General features: G+C 49.6%; 6 protein-coding genes across 6 annotated transcripts; 3 read left to right on the plus strand and 3 right to left on the minus strand.

Moving 5' to 3' along the window:
• Positions 1–289: 289 nt before the first annotated feature.
• On the minus strand, positions 290–3,022 carry BJ212DRAFT_1322924 (uncharacterized protein). Its single transcript, XM_041334482.1, has 6 exons — positions 2,682–3,022; positions 2,469–2,613; positions 1,818–2,265; positions 1,671–1,760; positions 1,052–1,620; positions 290–994 (listed from the first exon to the last, which is right to left on the minus strand). Exons 1-6 carry the CDS (start codon positions 2,948–2,950, stop codon positions 431–433), a joined length of 2,085 nt encoding a protein of 694 aa, XP_041198581.1. The 5' UTR covers positions 2,951–3,022; the 3' UTR covers positions 290–430.
• A 1,915-nt stretch (positions 3,023–4,937) lies between these two features.
• On the plus strand, positions 4,938–6,525 carry BJ212DRAFT_1476153 (uncharacterized protein; the record flags this gene model as incomplete). Its single annotated transcript, XM_041339330.1, has 4 exons — positions 4,938–5,297; positions 5,354–5,425; positions 5,486–5,497; positions 5,557–6,525. 4 exons carry the CDS (start codon positions 4,938–4,940, stop codon positions 6,523–6,525), a joined length of 1,413 nt encoding a protein of 470 aa, XP_041198582.1.
• A 2,267-nt stretch (positions 6,526–8,792) lies between these two features.
• On the minus strand, positions 8,793–10,050 carry BJ212DRAFT_1260915 (uncharacterized protein; the record flags this gene model as incomplete). The annotated part of the gene is made up of 6 exons (XM_041330149.1): positions 8,793–8,936; positions 8,988–9,046; positions 9,109–9,253; positions 9,329–9,466; positions 9,519–9,790; positions 9,840–10,050. Coding segments are annotated over 6 exons (969 nt in total), but the record flags the coding sequence as incomplete, so codon positions are not given.
• A 794-nt stretch (positions 10,051–10,844) lies between these two features.
• BJ212DRAFT_1322942 (ankyrin repeat-containing domain protein) lies at positions 10,845–11,633 on the plus strand. The gene is made up of 3 exons (XM_041334483.1): positions 10,845–10,913; positions 10,966–11,152; positions 11,210–11,633. Exons 1-3 carry the CDS (start codon positions 10,911–10,913, stop codon positions 11,521–11,523), a joined length of 504 nt encoding a protein of 167 aa, XP_041198584.1. The 5' UTR covers positions 10,845–10,910; the 3' UTR covers positions 11,524–11,633.
• Positions 11,634–18,129, minus strand: BJ212DRAFT_1566454 (uncharacterized protein). Its single transcript, XM_041341971.1, has 16 exons — positions 17,799–18,129; positions 17,697–17,741; positions 17,578–17,644; positions 17,267–17,526; positions 16,874–17,218; positions 16,552–16,823; positions 16,169–16,501; positions 15,093–16,113; positions 13,552–15,040; positions 13,438–13,502; positions 13,098–13,385; positions 12,896–13,040; positions 12,773–12,848; positions 12,163–12,708; positions 11,996–12,114; positions 11,634–11,945 (listed from the first exon to the last, which is right to left on the minus strand). Exons 1-16 carry the CDS (start codon positions 17,832–17,834, stop codon positions 11,644–11,646), a joined length of 5,409 nt encoding a protein of 1,802 aa, XP_041198585.1. The 5' UTR covers positions 17,835–18,129; the 3' UTR covers positions 11,634–11,643.
• A 478-nt stretch (positions 18,130–18,607) lies between these two features.
• BJ212DRAFT_551266 (TPR-like protein) lies at positions 18,608–22,402 on the plus strand. The gene is made up of 2 exons (XM_041343482.1): positions 18,608–18,683; positions 18,740–22,402. Exon 2 carries the CDS (start codon positions 18,786–18,788, stop codon positions 21,984–21,986), a length of 3,201 nt encoding a protein of 1,066 aa, XP_041198586.1. The 5' UTR covers positions 18,608–18,683; positions 18,740–18,785; the 3' UTR covers positions 21,987–22,402.
• The last annotated feature ends 328 nt before the right edge of the window (positions 22,403–22,730 follow it).

The following is a 22,730-nucleotide window of genomic DNA, read 5'->3' on the forward strand; positions in this document are numbered from 1 at the left end:
CCTAAGACTCGTCGAGCGCACGACTCGGCGTGGAAGCTTTTCGGTGATAGACCTATGTCATGGCAAACGAACATGAAAGAAGCAAATAATCAGCGTCGTCAGGCGAGAATATGAGGAGTGGAGTGACTGTGCAGTGGCCTGGGCTCATTCGCGAGTCTATCAATCTAGCAACCAATCATCAAAATCCAGAAACGAGCCACTGACTAGACTCCGACGGGTTGCTTTGAAAGTGAGAGCTCTCATCGTACTTTTCCTTCAAATAGACAAAACGCTTGGGACTGACTGGTTGTGGTGAGAGACTGCGCATATCCAAATTTGTCGCAAGAAGTCTAATCTCAGTATATTACTTCTACTGCCATGCTTACACGTATAGTATAATCTAATGCAGTCCAATCCCAAGATTGTCTGCAACAAATAAGGAACAGCGTCCTTAAATAGTCGGCACAATCTTCCGGATATGAGCTGGAACAAGCGCGGCAGGTAAAGGCGCGATCTTGTCAAGTGGGGCGCGTTTCGCAAGAGCCAACAACGTCAACCTCAGCTTCTTAGCTACAGGGTCCTCCTCTGCCTTATCCACATCCATCGCATCGTCCTCTACCTTTACCCTGTCATTTTGCTGCACCTTCCGGTCGAGCTCTTCTAGCGCTTGAACGGCACACTCCAATGCCTGTTCCAAAACTGCAGGACCCTCGGGAATTCCAAGTTCACCTAAGCCAGCTTTCTCCAACTCATCCGGAGATCGGATGAGCGCTGCCATGTCTAACTGCTCGTGTTGTAAAGCCTGTATCAGACGGAACACCGTTGGTCGGAATGTGAGGCTGGCTGCTATTTGTGCTTCCATCGTTGGTGACAGAGGCTCTTTCAAGATTGAGTGCAGGTACGCCGCTGTGGTACAGAGCAACTCGTGCCGGCCGCGAGTGACGACGTCAACCAGATGTTGCTCCACATATCGAGCCACGGACGTGCCAAGGGGGTGGGTATGCTCTGTGTGATGCTGTATGTCGTGTGAGCGGTCAAACAACTTCGGGAAAGTAATAATGGGGTGACTCACAGAAATCTCTTCTGGCGGGCGTACAAACTCGGCTATGCTTCTAACGTAGGCGAAGCCATTAACTCCACCGTATACCACATCCCGTATGTAGTCCCATGCCTCCTCGGCTTTCTCATCCGTCCAGTACTCACTGTCAACCCCCGCTTTCAAGCTTCTTTTGATGGGGCGGTTCTCAATGCTGGCTCGTATAGACGTAGCCAGTTTCTCTTCAGAACATGCCGACGCACCTAACTCTGCCCCAAACGCCGCAAAAGAACCAAAGTCAGATGGAAATGGATCGCGTAGAAATTCTATTGACTGAGGCTCGTCGTCCTCTTTCTCTTTCAGTTTTGCCCGTGTTGAGGCATTGCGGACGATTGTCCAATGCCTGCGCCGTGGTGTGGATTGCGAGGTCGAGGCCGCAAGAGTGGCCAGTGTTAGAGGGGGACGTGTGGAAGGCACATTAACCGGCCCTGGAAAGAGGGGTTGCGCCGTATTATTTACTTGAGGAGAAGGGTAAAGTGGATTAAGTTGGGGTTTAGATAGCGGTTCGGGCACTAAGACGTTGAGTAGAGAAAACGGATCTTCCACTAATCTATCGTTAGAAGTGTGCAGCACGCATGAGTAGAAAGTTTCGCACTCTCTGTGTAGTCGAGACTACCGTCATGAAGATGGGGCAGGCCCTCCTTCTCAATTCTCAGCCGTTCTTTCTTAGTTCTATAACGTTTGCCTTGACACGCAAATTATATCAGGGACTTTGACTCAAAATGCTGCTCAGAGACAATACCTTTTATTTTCAACGCAATCATCATTTCTGCCCAGTCAGAACCAGGGGGAAATGCTCCAACACCATCCTTGGAGCCAGGAAGTCTCCCTTCTGCATCAATGCCCTCAGAGATGCCCATTGATGTACCCTTTTTGTAAGGTCCTCGAGGCCCACGCTTCATATACTGTTGGGGAACGGAAGAAGGGGCGGGTGACGCGGCAACTTGGCTCCCCTCAATCTCTCTCGGAGTGGACGATGTGACATGATCCTCATCCTCATCAATATTCAAAGCAGCATCCTCGTCCTGCTCTACATCGATGTTCCAATCCGTCTCGTATTCAATAACATGCGCAGATGCCTTGGCGATATGGTCAAGTCCCCATACTTCAAGGCGATCAGCTTCCGTGTGATAGATCGTTCCTGGAGGATTGAACATTTTGGCATTGGTGACGACTAGGCGAAAGTCTGTCTGAAGAAAAGAAAAAATGTAGAGTTCAGCTCGTGTCGCGTGAGGTCCCCTCTGCAAGCGTTTCATGCACCCGTGCAGTCTAGCCACCGTGTTTTTCGAAATTGTTCGTGCAAAAACATAGTTGTCTGGGTCGCAAGATCGCATGGAAGGCGTGGAGATAATCCACTGTAGCAGGGTTGAAAGACAAAAGGAGTGTTACTCACTGTAAACTCTTCCAATGAGCGATACTTTCCCCTGGCAACTTTCGTAGACATAGTCCCAAGATCCATAGGATGTTTAATCATTTCCGCGTATCCTTGAACTCGTGATGGATCCACAGGGGAAATAAAAAAAGCATAATCATCTTTCCTGTCATGCCACACATCCATCAGTATACGCATAAAAACCAATCACCCCTGTCACAAACGGCAACTCACTTCTTCAACTGCACAATTAGCTTCATCAATACCTCCTTCAATGGTTTGAGCTTCATAGGCCTTGGCGCTTTCTTCGCCTCTGTATCCTGCGTGGAACTAAGGTTTTTCAGTTTTGACTTCTTACCCATCTTCGCAGCTTTGATAGCTTTGAGCGAGGGCAAGACAAGCGTAATTCCAGATGGGACATGACCGTTCTGCCTAGTTTCGACAGCTGATTGCGACGTGGAGGCACCATCTTCATCTGCAGCAAAAGAGTCGAAATCGTCCATGCTCGAACAGTTGGTGAACTGATTATGTAATGCTGGCCGAGATAAGCAGGGACGATGATCTGAATCTTAGCGCGGCTGGCATAGCCTGCCAAGCATCGTCCATATGGCTCGCCATCGATACATCGATGCATTCCTGGTTTCATACACAAGTCAATTCATTCGTGTTTCAGGGTGGGTTTCTATTTATGCCGTATCGATTTTTACCGAACCTCCCGTGCCCATCGCCAGGTAACGACTTCTTGGCATCTTCAAGTTGCAGTGACAAATTCTACTTATTCCCGCACTATTGATCATTTCAAAGTGGTCGTTTATGACTGTGGAATTTAAACGAACCTCCTGCAGCGGATGTTTGCGATATATATATATATATGCGCCAACCTGTAGGCGAGGTGACCGAGTACTAAATAATCACACTTCATTGTGCGGTCACCGCGGGACCTCAGTGAGGGATCTTCGTCCATGTCGATTTGGCTTTTCTCACTCCCGGGCCGGCTCCACACAACAGCAGTGACACGAGGCTGCAAACGTCATGTGTTGCTCTGCTATAGGTGCGCAGTGAATTTCAAAACCATAACGCTTGAGGTCAATTAATATTTTATGACGGTTCATTTTGGAATCGGAGCGGAAACCTATACGGTTGGCTGCGGAGTACCCCGAACGAAGCCTCAGGTCAGGTCATTATTACTTTCAAACGGAATATTATTAACGCGTGTTTTAAGCCACCGAAATCGGTTTCAAATTCCAATGTTGTGGTCGGGACGCCCTTCAGGGTTGATATGTCTTCCACAGGCGTCGTGGCGCAGCGACATTACGGGGAGATTGCCGCTGATTAGCTATCATCATCGTCCCTGTATAAGCCTCATACTTGACTATTTTTTGGGTGGAAGGCTGTATCTGGGCTGTTCTCATCGTCTTCGGACTCTGCATCATGACGCACATTGCAACACTTCACACCGGAGCGGTGAATTCGCGGCTATCGACGTTCAGTAACTATGTGCGCGTGCGTAAAGAAATGAGGTTGCCTTCGTTAGGCACGCGCGTGATTGTTTACAGACTGGACATTTGAACATTAATAGAGTTGCTTGTCACAGACGACAACCGTCGGACAAGAACTCTAGCCTGTGCACGCATCGGGTTCGTTGCGTACCGTCGTTCCCCTTCTGCGGCGTCGAATCGATTTCACGTGAGTCTTTGGCCCGCGCTAGGCAAAATGGCTTTTGCGATGACTCACATGTCAAGGCTCATATGAAGTTTCGCTGTACGTGTGCGACTGCGCATAGTATGTCACGACGAGATGGTCGGCAAAAGCATACTACATATCTGGCAGGAGTGTGACATATTGCAACATATGAGAAAATGGGATCCGCCTGTCGCTATATAACCCGACGGGTGCCTTTCAAGCCACAATGATAATGCTAACCTGGATGCTAGACTCTATGTATTTACTAGTGTCGTGGCATCGAGTAACGACCAAGATTAAAGTTGGGGTATCGGAGGATTACGGGATATGATGATTGCTCATGATTTTTGACTCGTTCCCATGGACTAAACGTCATCTCGGGGAAATGAATGCTTCTCGATATCATTTTCACAGCCACGGAGCTTAAATGAGAGTTCGTGCAGGAATTAATGGACCTTTAATATGAGCCAAAATAGGATTGTTCCTGAAGAAAAAGCATGTAACTTTTTTTGCTGCAAGAGATTTCTCGGTTGCCATTGACGGCGAGGGAGAGAGATTTTTTGTTGCCGTTGATGCCGGTGCAGGATTAGTCCGGGAATGACACGTAATAGTTTATTTGGAAATCGGGGGCGGATACAGTAATAAACTATTACTTTTACAATTGTCAAGTTCGCAAGTGACCGTCAAATTTTGACCCGACTCGTTCGTTATCCCTCCTCTCATTTCATTTGAGTCCATGTGTCTTTAATCTTGATCATTTCACGACTAACTAGCAGCTTTTTTCGTTCTTTTATTTTCGTTTATTCAATGTCTAATCCTCTCACTCCGACAACGGTTAATATTCCATCAAACTGTCATACGCCCCCTCCGATTCCTTCACGACGCATTCAACACGAGAGAATCCATCCTCTATCCACTCCTCCTCATCATCACGATACGCTACACACAACCAAACGTCCACGAAGGAGCAATTCAGGAAATATGACTGTCGAGAATCTTTCTTCTGCCTCTGACTCTTCATCACAAAGTGGTATGGCAGACAATGAAACAGAGGCAGAACAACAGTCAGAAATATCTGCTCTTACTGCTCCAGCTCCTAAGAAGAAACGCACACGCACTCTCACGACTCCACACCAATCTGCTGTCTTACACGCACTCCTCTCACAGGTATATTTCTTCACTCACAACCATCCTTATCAGAGCGTCTAATTGTTTTACTTTAGTCTCGCTTCCCGACAACAGCGATGCGTGAGGAGGTAGGGCGCCAAATTGGTCTCAGTGCTCGTAAAGTCCAAGTATGTAACATGATCATGTGAATATCATATCTTCAAGTTACTCACAAATCCTGATGACAGATCTGGTTCCAAGTCAGTTTTTTCTAGGTTTTTTTCGAGCCCTTCCGTTTAGACTCATAAATTCGTAATAGAATCAGCGTCAGAAAGCCAGGCGTCCGCAGAGTGATTCTGCACCATTATCCCGTCCAGCTCAATTTGGGCCCTTCCCAAGCGCGCCACAATCAGCTTCTTCCTCCCATACAGCTCCTGATGTTCCTATGTCGGAATCGTTTCCTGACATTTCAGAAGCTTCTGCTTCGCGGAACCCCGTGCCTGGATCAGGCCCGTCACTTGACCCTGGACTTTCAGGTCCTGGTATACCCGGACGGCGCACGTCACCATACCCCGCCTCGTCAGAGTATCCCCGCATCGCACAGAGTCCCGACTCCACCTCATCAATGCCCAACCACAGTTCTCGCGGCCTCGAGGAGTTCCCCAACCTCACGCTCTGTGAACCTGTTCCCCGCATGCTTGCGTCACGCTCATTTTTAATGCACGAGGGCGCACAGTCCCCTCCCTCCTCGCGAGTGCTCCCACCCATCCACTTTAGTGCTTTGGAATCACGCATCAGTACTGACCCTTACGTGTCACCAACGTCCTTCCCACTGCCTTCCTCTCAACCCTCATCCTCTGCCAGCATCATGCATCACCACGAGCCCACACGCCATACAGAACACCGCATCTCCACAGTGCTAGGTATCCCGCCCCCATTCGCACTGCAACCGCAGCCGCAGTGGGATCCGAATAGCTTCGCGCCATTCACCCGCCCCGAGTTCGCTTCATTTTCGAGTCCATCAAGGTCCACACAATTTGCGCCAGGGGGCTTCTTCCCCCCTAGATCTCGTGACCGCTTTGCTCCCCACGTTTCCCCAGAATTTCCCCGTACAAGGGAATATCATTCATCCTCAGGCGAGCGTCAGCTCAGCTCATCCTTGGTTCCGCGTCCTCCCAACACTTTCCGCGATATAATCGATCCCCAAGTGTACCCTGCACGCGAGTCCTCATCTGCAGACCACAGCCGCATGCGCTCAGACGCTGACGAACCCCACCACAACTGTTAATAGTCTCTTTCCTCACCCGTGCATGATGCTGACGCTGACGCTTTTGCGCATTTCGATTCACGATTGAAATATTTACGCATTCCATGAAGAAAAAAATGATGAGTTTCCTAGCAAGCCCGATATACCATGCTCGTTCTTTACCACAAACACACCGTACAAAAGTACAATTTTTAATTGTTCGCTTGTTTCTCCGCACTCTCGTTCGTTCCCGTTATTGTCGTCTATTCGATCGTTGCCGCGCCCTTTTTATCCATATCATCTCTCGTGTCTTAATCGTCCATTTCTACGGAACTCCGTCATACTAATTTCAGTACAGCCTTTATAACCACTGTTCTTTTACCACCTGTTTGTCATTCTGTTCGAGCGCTTCCCCATCTTCACGGAACTATCTCTATCACCACTATCTTTGGCGTCCTGTCAACAATGCATCTAATTCTAGCATACAGAACTCTATTTCTACCAACACTACCGATTTGATACCTTGCAGATACCAACTACCGTTACCCCTCAGTCTTGGCCATTAATGTTGATTTATTACCCGGTGCGACTCTGAAAAGGTACTATCGATCCAGGCGCGCGCGGAGCCATTTACTTCCAGAAAAGCCAAACGCGGCGGTGAACGGGAAGAATTCCGTTACGCACGACACCGTGTTCTGCGATACGCGATCCATCCACCAAGATATTTGGCGAAAAAAAGATTTGCAATCACGTCGGGTCCAACATCAATTGAACCATCCACTGACTGGGTGACCGGGTGAGGATGTACCCCACGGTCTTGCGACTAATGCCCCCGCCGCCCTCTTCTTCTCCCTCCTCCCGATCCAGCCAGAATAAATGAATTACAATTCGATCAGAGTGGTATTGGAACTACTTTTGATCGCCGCGAGACGGACGCGCAATAAGGCCCGGGTTCGCAGCCTCGTTTCTAGCGCAGAAGCTTCCTCACCACCGGAAGAACTTGTCGACGGGGGCTCTACAGTTAGCGACGCAAAGTGCGAGGTCGGGGTCGTGACATCTCTCTGAGCTAACCGTTGCTCCTCTTCAAGTCTCTGCAACAGCACTGCCCGCATGTCCGTGGAAGTGCGTGCTGATCGTTCGGTATCTCTGTTCCTGTATTCATATGTCGCAACTTCCCGATTGCCACGCCGGAAATGCTCCGCCACATCCAAAAGGATATCGACATGATTAGGATTAGAGTAGTGCGGCGTTGAAATAGGGTTTGAGTTTGGGGGTGGGGCGGGATGCGGGCCAGTGGTTCTAGGGTTGATGACGGGGGACGGCGATGTATTGGTGTGCTGTTCTTCTTTACTTTTGTTTCTGTATTTATCTGTGCCTCCACCCGGCGTACCGCACGGACAAGCGATAGTTTTCCCTCCAACTAACGTGTTCTCTTCATCGGTGCCTTTAGCGACAGAATCGGCAAGCAAACCCCGGATTCTTTCGTGTTGATGTCCTACCGCCGACGTACATGCTTTCCTGAGAGGCATCAATGCATCTGAGTGCCGCCCGAGAGAAAGCGAAGATAACGGAGCAGGCGTCGCATTGGTGGGAAGGCCCGACAATTGTGAAAGAAGGATAGGCGTACCATCACCACTACCATTATCATCACGGGCATCTCGTTGTCGTGGTAAATGAGATAAGTATTCAGAAACAACAACATTTTTCCGTGCTGTGGTACCTGCGTGATGATTGTTTCTCGATGATGTGGGTTGGGAGAGATGAGCCTGGACTGATTCTAGTAAAGTACGGTTTCGAGGGGGGCGACCGAGCGTGCTTGGGCGTTTACGCGACGTAGGAGCTACGGGCTCTGGATCGACGTCCATCCTGTCAGCACCTACTGGGACATGAACCGGCGCGGGGGCGACAGGGGAGGGCCTAAGACTGGACTCTACAGAAGGTGTACCGAACTTCCGATTTCCGGGGTTATATGACTCCGTTGTCTCTTTGGATTCGACAACAGCGTTCGGCACAAATTCACCTGAAATGCGTGGTGGCGTGCTACTCGAAGGATGTTCACTCTCACCCCGAAGGGATGTGTCATGGCCTTCTGGTTCTTTTCCTTTCGCCTTTGTAGGATTATTCGTCAGCTGGTCCTGAGTGTCGTCAAGGTGACTCTGTTGGTCATCCGAGGTATCAGGTACATCTCGACACTTGCTGAATGCGCTGCGAGTTCGTCGGCGGTTCCTGCGATCTTGGGAGAGATGGTCTGGAGAGCTTTCTTGAAGGTAGGTTGCGGGAGGAGTTCTTCTGTGCTCAGGACGCAGGATTGAGGAAGGAGGTTGAGATAACGGAGATCGAGATCGGGACCGGTGATGACGGCGATGAGGCGACCGGGATCGAGAACGGGACTCGTAACGCCACCGATCCTCTCTTTTTGGTTCATGGAGCGGACGATCTGGGGAGCTATCATACTGCCTAAATTCAGTGCGGATCCCCGAGCTCGTTCGGAGAAAGTGTCACACCTGCACCAGATTATCATAAATCGATAGATCACGGCCACTCCGTATATAACAGTATATTTCTAGGAGCAAGTCAATGAGAGAAACATAATAGCGTTGCATATGGGTGAAAAATACTACTGACCATGTGCAAAATGTTCGGCGTTTGGGTGCCTCTGGCCCTCGATGTAAGGAGTATCGAGGTCTAAGAACTCGGAGAGAAGTTTGACAGCAGATTCAGCTCGTATGTCTATCGCCTTCATGAGAGAGATGATAAACGTCGTGAGGAACTAGAACATATATGTATCAGCGATGTAAGGCGCAGAGGCATGCATAAATCTGCCAAGCGGCTACGACGCACGTACCTCAACATCAAGATTTTGCCAGACGCGCAGTTCACGACGGAGAAAGATGGTGGCTCGACTTATCATGTTCGGAGATGCTGTAAACTGGGCTGGACTGGGGTAAGGACGGTACCGGGTGAATGAGTTGGACGCGACATGCTAATCCATGACGAGATGAGACGTGTCTGTAGATGCGAAAAGAAGCACATACCTTGGCATAAAGATGATTCTGGTACACCCAACGTCTTCTGGCGATTGCTCGTTCAAGTTCATCAGCGTCATGACGAACCCTGCGGCCCCAGTAGCGATCCCTACGCGCCCGTCGGGCCACTCGTACATGAGATTCCCCTGTTGGCAATAACCGTGGTGACGAGGAGCGTGGTGGGGGTAAATAATGCTTTTGATAGTCGAACTGCGAGCGTATATGATGTATAACATATTCACCGATTAATTGGGAGCACAATGGACACTTTCGTGATTGCTCTAAAAAACATGGTTACCAACTACTGAAGTAGAAACGGAACAGGCTCACCTGCCCAAATCGAAATGCATTCAAAGCAAAACTCATGGGAGCAAGTTGGGATAACAGTTCGGTCTACCAGGGATTGCAGACAAATGACGCAGTGATCATGACTCAGGTCTTCATCATTCAAAGTCGAAGGGTCGTCTGCCAATCGTGGAGAGGTCGGGGACGACTCGAGTTTGATGCGCTTAGGGCTAGGCTGGGTAGGGCTGGCACTCATTCCAGTAGTACAGGTAATAGAGGCATTCGACAGACTTGCACAAGTTCAACCTTTAAGTATTCGTCGATTACTCATTGGTACCGGTATTAAGTCAATCATTTAGTATATAACCAAACTCATTGAAGTTGAGAAGTATTTCCTCGTGAATAGTTTCGTAGTACAGTACACTATCTCATAATGCATACTAACGCTGGGGCCCCTTCATTAGTACATATGTCACGCTCGTGACAAGTTGTGACACTGTATGTGAGCATCACTTGCAATGGAGTATCTAGTGATCTACAGGCGAGCGCAGACGCGAGAAGTGAGCTAGAAGAAAATGTATTATCTCAATCTCGATGAAAGGACTCATTGTACAGGAGAAGAGAATCTATTCTAATGGTATTGTTAGCTTGATGAAGGTAATAGAAACTAAGAGGCTCACATGCCAGTCTCGATAAAAGGACTGAGATGTTCCTACGACGGGAGACGTTCTTTTATGTAAGATACGGGTAGAATGGGAATTGACGAACATATTTTTGTGAAACATATGAGAGACGTTTTGGCCGAGTACTCGACTCATTGCGCTCGCATTACTCCGAGTTCTCTCTGTGTGCGTCGACTGCTTCCGAATCCAACAGAGTATATATCTAATGTGTCAAGTATAGAAGCTCCTCGTGTTGCAGTTCAGCATGGAAAAAGATAGATTCAACTCAAGTGGAAGTGTTGAATCAGCATCTCCGTCGCAGCAGCACAGTGCGGGAGCCGAGAGATATTCAGTCTCCGACTCGAGGCTCAGTAACATTGATATTAATTATAATCATGTAATGCTCCCATGTTCAACATCTAGCACTGAACGCCCTGGAGCCTCCTGATTTTCGATGGTCAGTCCCTCTTCCTACTATCAAATCTGTAGAGTCTAAGGCGAGCTGCTAGGCAACTGAATCATCTCCGCAAGTGCCCGATCATGTCGTAACTCCCACACAGTCCAATACCAACAGTTTGCCAGCTGAGACCGTCAACTTTGCCCACCGAATGTTTGACGCTGCGCGGGAGGGAAACACAGAGCTCCTCTTTCAAGCAGTTGATGCGGGCTTGCCAGTCAACCTCACGAATGATAAAGGTGCGTCTGAGTATCGACATCCCAGCCCCCTGAATGACGCACGACACGTTCATTTAGGAAACACGTTATTGATGCTCGCAGCATACGCGGGCCACGCGGAATTGACTAAAGGACTTCTGCAACGGAAAGCAGATCCAAACAGGCTCAACGATCTTGGTCAATCTATTATTGCTGGCGCTGTGTTTAAGTCGCACGATGCGGTTGTGCGTATTCTGGCCAAAGCTGGCGCAGATCCGAGAATAGGCAAACCTACCGCAATAGAGGCGGCTCATATATTTGGTCGGAAGGAGTTGATGGAAGTACTGGGTGCACAGCAGGGTGATATCGGCACAGATGTGCCCACCCCTCCTAGTGCACGTCCCGAGAAGTGATCGCAGTTAAGCAAGTTTGAAGGTTCCGATAGCTACCCATTCAAGTCGATCGTGGCAGGTCCATAGATATTATGTATGACAATAAAATAACTCTCGCAAAGCAGACGGAAGCATCCATTGCTAAATCGCGCCCATCTCCTTCCCAAGAACCTGTAACGCCTTCCTCGCAAGTGTTCTTGCATCTACCTCCATTGCATCGCCACCCTCTTCCAGAGCACCGATATGAGGCTGCAGAGAATTGTCTCTCCTCTTCTGGTTGGTCTTGGGTGGCGAGGAACTCGTGATCACCCATGCCGATGGTGTCTTCCGTGGGATAGAAGCGATTTCACACAACACCAAATAGAAATAGAAGAGATGAGCAACTGGTGACCGTTTCACCACATCCGCAATGAGTGCAGACGGTGAAAGAGTAACGTCAACAGCTGGGCAGACGTTCAGTGTAAATTAGATCACAGAGCAAGAAAACAGGTACTGGGTTGAGAATCGCTAAACTTCGATGGCGATTCTGACAGTGCGGCCCACAGAGTTCCTGACCAAAGCTGTAGATCCAGGACCTTGCGAAGTACATACAACAGTTCATCTTCACGGGCCCTGTCAAAATTCAGCAACAGAAAATAATGCGACGCGATCACAATTTACCTCGGAAAAGGCATATAACCCCGAAGAGTCTCGTCAGCAATATAGCTCACCATCGTAGTCTTGCATCGATCAAGCAAGGTCGGCAGACACAGTGCAGCAATTCGTTTCCTTGAAGACTCTTGATCTAGGAGAATAGTTAGCTCTGAAAATACGCGCAGAGAGATTGGGCTACCGCTTGTAACAGTAGAACATATCAAGAACAAGAGATCAAAACACCAAAACGAAAATCGCTCCCTCGGAACCAGGACCCCAGGTGCAGTTGTTCCGATGTTGAGGTCCACCTTCTCGAAGTCGTGTGATTCCCGAGAACCGTTTGACACATTCGTAGTATCTGTCGAGGGCGAATCAGGGCATGAGAGATCCATACTTGACTTATACAGCTGGCTGCCCTTGTGCAAGATCTTGGCCAACTGTGCGATGAGGTGATCAGGGACTCTTGTGTCTCCCAGGTGTGGTACGAGATCAATCTCCAATGAGCTGATGAGAGAGAGATCGAAGTTTTCCTCCGCTTCCTGATCTTCGAGTGAGAAACCCTCTGTCGCAGTGCTGCAAACAAGTTAGTTGTTGGGTACGAGAAAACGACAGAACGAAAGGAGAATAAGATGCATACCAGTCAGCCAAAATGCCACCTCGGAAGACTTCAATGATTTGTCGCCATATGCCCTCAACTCGAGTATCAGATATACCTGTATTTTATGATCAGATGAAATCAACCAGATCACTGACTACGTACGATCGCCGAATGCTGCCATCCTTCTGACCGAGTCAGTGACTATACGGAGAAAACTTGTTGTGGCGGTCTTCCACAGAGGAGGATCTTTGCCGAACTTTGATGGAGCAGGGCACTCGTACTTTAGCTTTATCGGTATTGAATAGGCCTGAACACGAAACCACATGAGCGTCCGAAAACCAAGGATATCATCAACGATACACACCGAGAAGACAGCTTCCAAAGTCCCATCTTCATAGATCTCAAGCTCATCCTTAAAGCGCATGTACAACTCAACGATAAGCGGCATGACCTTCTTGGACAATGCAATGTACGTGACTTGTTTTTGAGATGATACCGCAATAGGCGTTCCCGGGGAAGCGGGAGACAAGATGGGCACATGAAAAGCAGCCAGAAACGGAAGTGTGCTGAATTCCGAGAGATCTCGTAAGACGAGAGATGGGACACCAGATCCCGTTAACTTAATATCCGCGATGGCATCCAAGACCACTACCTATCATATCAATAAGACGGTGGTGTTCAATGAATGCTGAACATTCACTCACTTGAACGGGTGACAAACCGTCAATATCTGGGCGGTAGTCCGTCGAGTTAGGATAAGTAAGAACACCTGTGCATGGTTCAGGAAGAGGGACGGCGACAGAAATAGAGAGACGCACCCTTGAGGATTTCCATCAGACGATTGAGGCGCTGAAGCGGCCATTCCTTTGACAGAGTTAGACTAATAGAACGTGTGCTCCGTATGACATCGACAAGAGCAACCAAACTCTCCTGAGTAAATGCGCGGTGGTGCTGTGTCGTATTCGTACTCGGAGAGAGCTGAGAACTCCCACCCTGGAGAACCATGCTCCCCATATCACTGCATGCCTTCCATACACACTCCCAAGCCTCCGACACTTTGACTTGCAGAGAGGCGTCTGCGCCAGAAAGCGCTTTCACCACTTTCCCCAAACAAAGCAGTGCAGGCGGACTCAAGTTTCGGCGGTCCAAGGATACGGTATCGTGAACATGGTTAACAAACACAGACCATGCTTTCGAGAAGGAGTCCAGATGCATGATCTTGATGACCAGGAACTCGCTGATAATAGATCCGATCGACTGCAATGCGAGACTCTTCGATTCGTCCCATGCATGCTCGGGAGATTGCGCCGCCAGACCAGAATTCAGCAGAGCTCCGGGCTCAAAGGCACTGCGCCGGGTTTCGATAGATATTGCGTCGAGTAGAGGGAATGTGATCTTCCATATGCAGTCATTCCACGTATCCAGCGTAAGCGTGGCGCCGTAAAGTTGCATTGCACGGAAAAGGGTCTGGATGGCACCTACACGAACTTCGTGCCTAGCGTCAGTACAAAGACCCAGAACTTCTAGCAGCAGACACATCCACAGCGCGCTATATTCAGGTTCCATTTCTGCATCCTTCCGCTTCGCCTGGATCGAATCCGACACACCCCAGAGAAGGCTTTCTGCGGCAGTAAGCGCAATGTTCGTGTCGGCTTGTCGACCGAATTGTCCGAGAGTTTTGATGCAAAGCCGCAAGTCTTCGGGGGATAACACAGACACGGAGTCACAGACAAGTTTGAGGGACTGAAAAGCGATCTTCACCAGTGCTGTGTAGCTGCGGTCGCTAACGTACCCCAGGGGAGGTGGTTTTTGACGGGGCGTTTCTTGAAGCGATAAGGTGCTGATAGAATCGACCGACTGAGATCTGGAGAGAGCCGCGGGTTTACAGATGCTCCCTAGCATCTCAAAAATGCTACCCCACCCGACGACAAAAGTGTGTCCTGACGCCTGTAGAATTTGGTGCAAGGTCTCCAATCCCATTCGCCGGAGCTCGATATTTGTGCTCGTCGCTGGGACGTCGGATGATACGGGTACTATCTGTTTAAATAGAACGTCGAGAACACGACGCTGAACTTTGGCCTGCAGGTCTCCAGTGGATGACAAGTTACGTGGGACCACGGTAAGAATTTCATCGAGGACGCGTGCTGCCTGCACTCGTATTGGCTGCGGCGCCGAGGATAGACCCATGATCCACAGTAGATGATTTGTAGTAGTGTTCCATGCAACCTCAGGCGCACGATAGATGAGGCGATGGAAGTTTAGCATCGCTACTGAACCCAGCCGCTCTACACCGAAATCACCCTGACGCTGAGAAGATGTTAGATCTCAGTGTGACGCATGAGGATTGACCCTAACTCACCAGCGTACGCGGCAGGTGAATCCCACTGACGCGCCTTCTGTGAGGAGAAATCGGTACAGGACTCAGGGAATCATCCGATTCCATCAGCGTGCTACTATCAGATTGCATCCCGACCATCTCTGAGCTAAGTTTACAGAGCGCAGTGACAAAATCCTGGAAAGCTGAATCCTCCAGGTTTTTGGACGCATCAAAAAGGCGCTGCACGGCAGAAAGCACGCTCTCTGAGTCAATATCCACGAGGAGGGGGTGACGAGCTACTTTCCCCTGTTCAGCAGAGCTCATCGCTGACACGGATCGACTGGGTGTCATGGGTGTGTTCATCCGCCGGTTGGTAGATGCTTGCGCCGCTTTGACATTCAAGACGTAGTCTGCGTTCTGTAGAGCTTCCAGAATTCCATACCAACTCTCTCCTAGGCTCCCGGCGAGGAAAAGGGCACTTGATACCAATACTTTGAGACATGCTAGATTTCGCTCAGAAAGTCCTGGAGCCTGAATAGGTGCTGTTAACCCCAGGTTATCTGTAAAGGAGGTTGACGTTCGGGGCGTTGGAGGTTCAACGTATGACTCCAAGCTGGACACTACTCGCGAAGGTATCGCAAATTTAGAAAGTGAGTTGAACAATGCATCGCGAGGAGTGCTGAGGGCGAGCATTCCCGCAACATTCGTCAAAGCTTGATAACTGCTAAGAACGTCTATGAAGAGCTCGTCTGACAGATTTGTCGAGATAATGAAGGAAAGGGCTGCGAGAAGCGCAGGCCAGCCATTCTCAACCATAGAACGCACGATGACGAGGTGCTGAGTTGCAGGATCATCCTGCGAGAGTGTGGAGAGGTTTAGAGCGGCAGGTGCACGAATGACAGGCTCGCCAGCGGCTCGAGGACGTTGAACCATGATGGACGTGTACAGGGGGCCAGTGAACGACGCGAAACCTTCGCACAAGGATACAATACACTGCACAGCGAGAAGGTAAATGTATGCTTCGGGGATTGGTGGCGAGTCCGCTTTGTCTAATTGATCGATACTGGTCAGGAAAGATGGCTCAGGGTAATCTGCGAGATGTGAAATGGTGACTGTACCATTGGAGCTTCATGGCCGAGTTCTGCACGCTCAGACCAATACCAGACCCAATTATTCCGACAACTCCCGATACAGTAGCACTTGCAGCCGTAGCGACCATTCCAGCAACCCCACCGACATCCAGACTGTAATTGGATCCCGATGGTGTAGCACTATCACCTGCATGAGAAATCCCGACCCCCATCATCTGCGCGCTCACTCCAAGTAGAGCAGGTTTCTCGGTAACAAGGCGTTTCAACGCAACTATAAGAGAGCTGAAGACCTTGGAGCCCGGCTGCTGCGCATCATAGCGATCCCATATGTTTCGCACAAGTTCGGCATCGCTGCATACCCTGAAAAGAAACATTAGTGCAGGCTTTAGGGTGTCAAACTTGAGACATACCCTCTCATTATCTCCATCGCAAGGACCCTTGTCCATATTGGACGTGAACCAGGGTGGTCCGGATTCGAGGCGTCGGAATCTTCTGAGATCATTCTTATGAGAAGCATTAGGAATACCTCAGCTTCCGTCTCTAGCTCGAATGAGAACTGCTTCAGGATCAGGAACACAACTCGTGTGCATCTGAGTGTCAGCGGAAAGACATGTCGGTCGGAGAGAGATTTCAGAATGAGTGGACAAAGGTGGTGTTGCAGCAACATCAAAAGCTCCGTGTGCTTCGATGAGCATCAGTATGAACGTAGCTGAATGGGACCGATAAACTTGCCTTCCTGAACAGCTCGTGGTAGTTCGTGAGTACACTTTCAATTAACTCCAAGGCAAAGGTCTTATGTAGGTAGTCGAGCTTCAAGAAATTGGGTTTCTCAGAATTTGCGAGGAGACAGAGATCTTCGAAGACAGAGAATGCATCTTTGGCACAAGGCCCCAACGCTTTGGTGCTGCCGTCCGGCAGCGTCGCCTCAGACAACTCCGGAGTACCGTTGCTCTCTTGACGATCCCCGTTGACCATTTTTTCAAAGATAAACATGACCAGTTGTCGGAGGGTAGCTGCAGCTGTTGAAGAGACTACTGCGATCCTGGAATCCTGCAGCTTAAAACAGAGAAGCAATGCCTTTGACAGGTGATCAGATATGTACCAGAAAGTATAGACAGAGTATACCTCTCCCAGAAGCTCTCCGTGTATGGAAGGAAAATTGGTGATCAGGGAGACCAAGGTTTGTAGTATCCGAAGTTGAATGTCCACGCCTTGGCTCATGGCATCGTTCATCGTGCTTACGATGAGTGCGACAGCAGACTGTGGTACAGCCTTGAGGGCTATCAACCGCTGCAGCGACCCCAATGAGATGGCGACGACTTTCGCGTTCTTGGTCGCGCATCCCATGAACACTGGACGAAGAAGATCATCTGACTGTGCGCTGTCTGTGGGTGAACGATGAAGAAAGTGGAGCGCACGTTAGTGGAATCACGTACCAGATGCCAAAGATGCTGTCGCTTGCTCTGGAGAGGACCTAAGTATCGCAAGCGACTTCTCTGCTGCCTTTGCGTGGACATAAGACACCAGTACGTGGGATGAGTGCTTTCCATCGTACCTCGCGTATTTCTGGATGCTTTCTTCTGGACTCGCTGGCAAGGGACTTTAGACGAAGGTATGAGTGGACGCTGGCGGGTTATTATTGTCAACACAAACACACCTGCAATTCAGTCACTAGAAAGGCTAGTGAACTCATCCCGTCCTTGAGTTATTATGATATCCTGAACGACTTGGAGATTTGGAAGAGCCCCAACAAATTCCAGCAGGTGTCTGTCAATTATGGGGGAACACGACCCAGTGCGCAGAAGATCAAGGATTGAAAGAAATGGTCAACCGAAGAGTCGAATGATGAATTGTGTTTGGCGAAGTGTATGGGCGCTTGTAAGTTGTTCCTGCGCAGTGAGCGCTGAGCTTGAGGTTTATACATAGAGGGCATCATCACATATGATACATCGCGGCTGCAGTTGTTACACAGTATCATGACTTCAATAGCCTGTACGTTCAAGTCTTTTCCAAATCAAACATTGACCGTCATGATATCACGTCACAAATGGGGACTCCGAGCTCGATTGTGGCTGCCAGTTATGATTCGGAGCGGTGCGGGCCTACCACTTTCCATCATGCCTCACATATTTTTGGATACCTTTTCTTGAGCTCGCTGGCAAGGGCATGCAGTAAACTAAGGTTTGAGTGGATCATCATCGTGAAACACGCCTGCAAGGTGCAAGACCCTATTTCCGGAGCTATAGTAGTATGTAACTGGAGGCCAGTACTTGAACACATCGTGTCCTCGTGTTATCCTGAATGAGGTTTTGACGGGATGCACAGCTGCGGTGTGGTTCCTCATATTAAAGTTGCACGTGGACTTTACAGGCTGCCGTCGCAATGCCCCAACTCCATGTCACAGTTCTCGAGCAGAACCTCAAACCTCACCGTGGCCTTGCGGCTCGCCGTTAAATTCCTGGGATTGCTGAGCACTCACCGCGTCATTTCCCTCTCACTAACAGGTCATCGGTGTGCCTGTTCTGCAGTTGTAGCTCCTTAAGTATGTGTTCGCTCTGTTCTCACTCCATTTTGCACTCAATCGGAGATCTTTCACAGCGAGATAGGGCAGTGGTTATCTTACCTCACTAACCTAGCAAACCGTATGATGTATCAAGCTGGGTTGAAGCTTTGTCCTCCATCTCATCGATCCTGGCGTCTCAACAATCTTGCACTCAGCCTTCGAAACAGATTCCTGCAAGGGGGCATCGTGTCAGACCTTGATGGGGCCATTGTGCACCATCGGGCTGCGCTGGAGCTTCTCCCTCCGTGTCATTCTAATCGTTCCATGTTTTTCAACAATCTTGCACTCAGCCTTCGAGACAGATTCCTGCAGCGTGGAATTATGTCTGACCTTGATGAGGCCATTGAGCTCCATCGGGCTGCATTACTCCGCCGTCCCCCCGGTCATTCAGATCGGTCCTCGTCTCTGAACAATCTTGCTGCCAGCCTTCACGACAGATTCCTGCAGCGTGGAATCATGTCTGACCTTGATGAGGCCATCGAGCTCCATCGAGCTGCATTACTCCTCCGTTCACCCGGTCATTTAGATCGATCCTCATCTCTGAATAATCTTGCCGCCAGCCTTCAAGACAGATTCCTGCAACGTGGAACCATGTCTGACCTTGATGAGGCCATCGAGCTCCATCGAGCTGCATTACTCCTCCGTTCCCCCGGTCATTCAGATCGATCCTTGTCTCTGAACAATCTTGCACTCAGCCTTCGAGACAGATTCCTGCAGTGTGGAAACATGTCTGACATTGATGAGGCCGTTGAGCTCCATCGGGCCGCGCTGGAGCTCCTCCCCCTGTGTCATTCTAATCGATCCATGTTTCTCAACAATCTTGCTGCTAGCCTTCAAAACAGATTCCAGCGGCGGGGCATCATGTCTGACATCGATGAGGCCATTGAGCTCCATTGGGCTGTGCTGGAGCTCCTCCCCCTGTGCCATTCTAATCGATCCATGTTTCTCAACAATCTTGCTGCAAGCCTTCATGATAGATTCCTGCAGCGTGGAATCATGTCTGAGCTTGATGAGGCCATTAAGATCCACCGGGCTGCGCTGGAGCTCCTCCCTTCGTGTCATTCTAATCGATCCATGTTTCTCAACAATCTTGCTGCCAGCCTTCGCGATAGATTCCAGCAGCAGGGAATCATGTCTGATCTTGACGAGGTCATTGAGCTCCATCGGGCTGCGTTACTCCTCCGTCCCTCCGGTCATTCAGATCGACCCTCGTCTCTGAACAATCTTGCTACCAGTCTTCAAGACAGGTTCCAGCAGTATGGCATCATGTCTGACCTTGATGAGGCCATCGAGCTCCATCGGACTGCGCTGGAGCTCCTCCCCTCGTGTCATTCTAATCGATCCCTGTTTCTCAACAGTCTTGCTGCCAGCCTTCACGACAGATTCCAGCAGCAGGGAATCATGTCTGATCTCGATGAAGTCATCAACCTCCATCGGGCTGCATTACTTCTCCGTCCCCCCGGTCATTCTGAACGATCAATGTCTCTCAGCAATCTTGCTGTCGGCCTTCGAGACAGATTCCGGCAGCGTGGAATCATGTCTGACCTTGATGAGGCCATCGAGCTCCATCGGGCTGCGCTGGAACTCCTCCCCCTATGTCATTCTAACCGATCCGTGTTTCTCGACAATCTTGCGCTCAGCCTTCGAGACAGATTCCGGCGGCGGGGCGTCCAGCCTGACCTTGATGAAGTATTTAGCTTGTGTTCTCAACTCCCCCACCTATCACATGCAGCATCTCGCACAGATCTTAGTGTTGCCAAGTCATGGGCAGCCTCCGCCCACAGCCTCAATCACGACTCTACATTGCTTGCCTATAAGACTGCACTGAAATTCCTAGATCAGCAAGTTGCGCTCTTATCAACTTCTTCGCGTCATCTCGACGTCATCAAGGAGGCTGTTTCCTCCCTTGCCACAGATGCTTTTTCATGCAGTGTTCGTCATAATGCCCTGACGACTGCTGTGGAGCTAGTGGAACAAGGTCGTGCAGTATTCTGGACCCAGTTAGCACACCTCAGCACACCACTCAATGAACTTTCTGCTTCAGGTGACACTGGCACGGCCTTGACGGAAGAGTTCAAACAGTTGAGCTTTCGCCTTCGTAACACGTTCGATCAGTCTACTGAAGACCCGTCTCCGCAAACCCGGCAATTGACCATGCAATGGGATGACGTCGTCACGCGCATTCGCATGCTTCGTGGCTTTTCGCGTTTTCTTCTGCCTCCCCTGTTCTCCGACCTCCAAAAAGCGGCAGAAGAGGGTCCGGTCATTATTCTTAATGCAAGCCAGTATAGCTGTGACGCCTTGATTATCTATAGCACGGGAGATCCTATCCATGCTCCGCTTGTCATTACACAAGCCGCAGTATCCGAGTTATCTTCCGAGTTCCAGTTACTTGCAGAGCAGTTTGGTTCTGCTGATTATCGAGACGAACTCATCAGCATCTTCCGCAAACTTTGGGCTGTTGTTGTTGGCCCTGTGGTCCAAGTTCTTAGGGAGACTAAAGTTAACCCTGGCTCGCGCATCTGGTGGTGTCCCACTGCTGAGTTCACGCTGCTTCCCCTCCATGCAGCAGGACCCTACAAAAAGAAGAGAGAGAATTTGTCTGATATTTACATCTCCTCTTACACCCCCACTTTGGCGACGCTCATTCGTGCCAGACAGCGGGCTTCTCGTGATGTGTCCCCGCAACATTTTGTTGCCATTGGTCAAGGAAACCCGGACAGAGGGAGGGAGCTCAAATGTGTCACTCCAGAGCTAGCCGTCGTAGCTGAGTGTCTCAAACCCGTTGTGTCGTCCTTCACATCGCTCGAGGACAGCGACGCAACAGTGCAGGGTGCACTCGATGCACTAAATCATAATCAATGGCTTCATCTCGCCTGCCATGGAATGCCAAATCAGACACAACCGTTCGAATCTTCCTTCGCCATGTGCGACGGGCCATTGATGATCAAGGACATCATCCGACCGGACTGGCAGAATCTGGAGTTTGCGTTCTTATCAACTTGCCACACTGCTGTGGGCGATGGGAGCAGTCCTCATGAGTCGATCCATCTTGCTGCGGCCATGCAATTCTCCGGATTTCGCAGTGTGATAGGTTCCATGTGGTCTGTTGATGACGATGTTGCGTGCCAGGTTGCGTCTGCTTTTTATGGTCACCTGGTTGATAGTTCGGGGAGATTGGACTGCACACGGGCTGCGGTAGCGTTGCACACGACCATGAAATCGTTGCGCAAGAAGATTCCATTAGAACAGCAAATTGTATTTGTTCATATAGGTGTCTAGTTAGACTCGATTCGCCACATTTCTAGTTGTTTTCATTCCCTCGCTCTTCTGTTGGTTAGTTGTTTAATGACATTTCCGCATGATCCTTTGTTGTTCTGTTCTGTAGTAGTACTGCACACCGTTCCGTTGGATGAATCTGATTTACTCCTACATCATCACAGTTCTACGGCTGTAGCGGATGATTCAGTGTAGAAGTGTTGCCCGTGAACTACCCTTGCTGTCCCCATGGCGTATGTATCTGCTCATGTCCTGTACTGATTATGACTCAGACACCATCACGCTGTACGATACCGATTCCTCTGATGAAAGATCTGACTTTTAAAGAAGACCCGACAAGAAAACGAGCGAAATCGACTATAATCATATACATAGCTTGAGCGTGTAGAGCACTGAACAAAGTCGTAAGTGAAAGAATATTACTTCAAGAACCGTTGAGGGCGCTCACAGGCTTAGCCACCGTGACACGGGTCGTACTCCAACGTTTTAGATGATGACGATATCACCGATGTGTTACGAACGACAAAAGCTACAGCTGGACGTTCCTGCCGCATCGTGAAGAAAATGACGAGATCACTAACTGTTAATTCGTCGCTCTCTCCGTGCCTTTGGACCGTCTTGCTATCGCCGAGTCGATGATTCAGATACGCATTTCGTAACTGGCACTACCAAGTTATAGATATTAAGACAACGTTAGCCAAACGACTCGAGGTAGGTCAAATATAGCACACCAAGCCAAAGTCGTAC

Source organism: Suillus subaureus (genome assembly GCF_016647635.1).
Source record: "Suillus subaureus strain MN1 chromosome Unknown BJ212scaffold_3, whole genome shotgun sequence".
NCBI lineage: Eukaryota > Fungi > Basidiomycota > Agaricomycetes > Boletales > Suillaceae > Suillus > Suillus subaureus.

What these genes read in the sequence shown, in the direction of transcription:
- BJ212DRAFT_1322924 (XM_041334482.1), bottom strand. Translation starts at nt 2,950, where the DNA reads ATGGACGATTTCGACTCTTTTGCTGCAGATGAAGATGGTGCCTCCACG. An exon ending in GATTGCGTTGAAAATAAAAG is followed by an intron (nt 1,761 to 1,817) that starts GTATTGTCTCTG and finishes TTGCGTGTCAAG; the next exon opens with GCAAACGTTATAGAACTAAG. An exon ending in GCCCGCCAGAAGAGATTTCT is followed by an intron (nt 995 to 1,051) that starts GTGAGTCACCCC and finishes CACGACATACAG; the next exon opens with CATCACACAGAGCATACCCA.
- BJ212DRAFT_551266 (XM_041343482.1), top strand. Translation starts at nt 18,786, where the DNA reads ATGATGTATCAAGCTGGGTTGAAGCTTTGTCCTCCATCTCATCGATCC.
- BJ212DRAFT_1322942 (XM_041334483.1), top strand. An exon ending in CAACCTCACGAATGATAAAG is followed by an intron (nt 11,153 to 11,209) that starts GTGCGTCTGAGT and finishes ACGTTCATTTAG; the next exon opens with GAAACACGTTATTGATGCTC.
- BJ212DRAFT_1566454 (XM_041341971.1), bottom strand. Translation starts at nt 17,834, where the DNA reads ATGAGTTCACTAGCCTTTCTAGTGACTGAATTGCAG. An exon ending in AGCATCCAGAAATACGCGAG is followed by an intron (nt 17,645 to 17,696) that starts GTACGATGGAAA and finishes GTCCACGCAAAG; the next exon opens with GCAGCAGAGAAGTCGCTTGC. An exon ending in ACGGTTTGTCACCCGTTCAA is followed by an intron (nt 13,386 to 13,437) that starts GTGAGTGAATGT and finishes TTGATATGATAG; the next exon opens with GTAGTGGTCTTGGATGCCAT.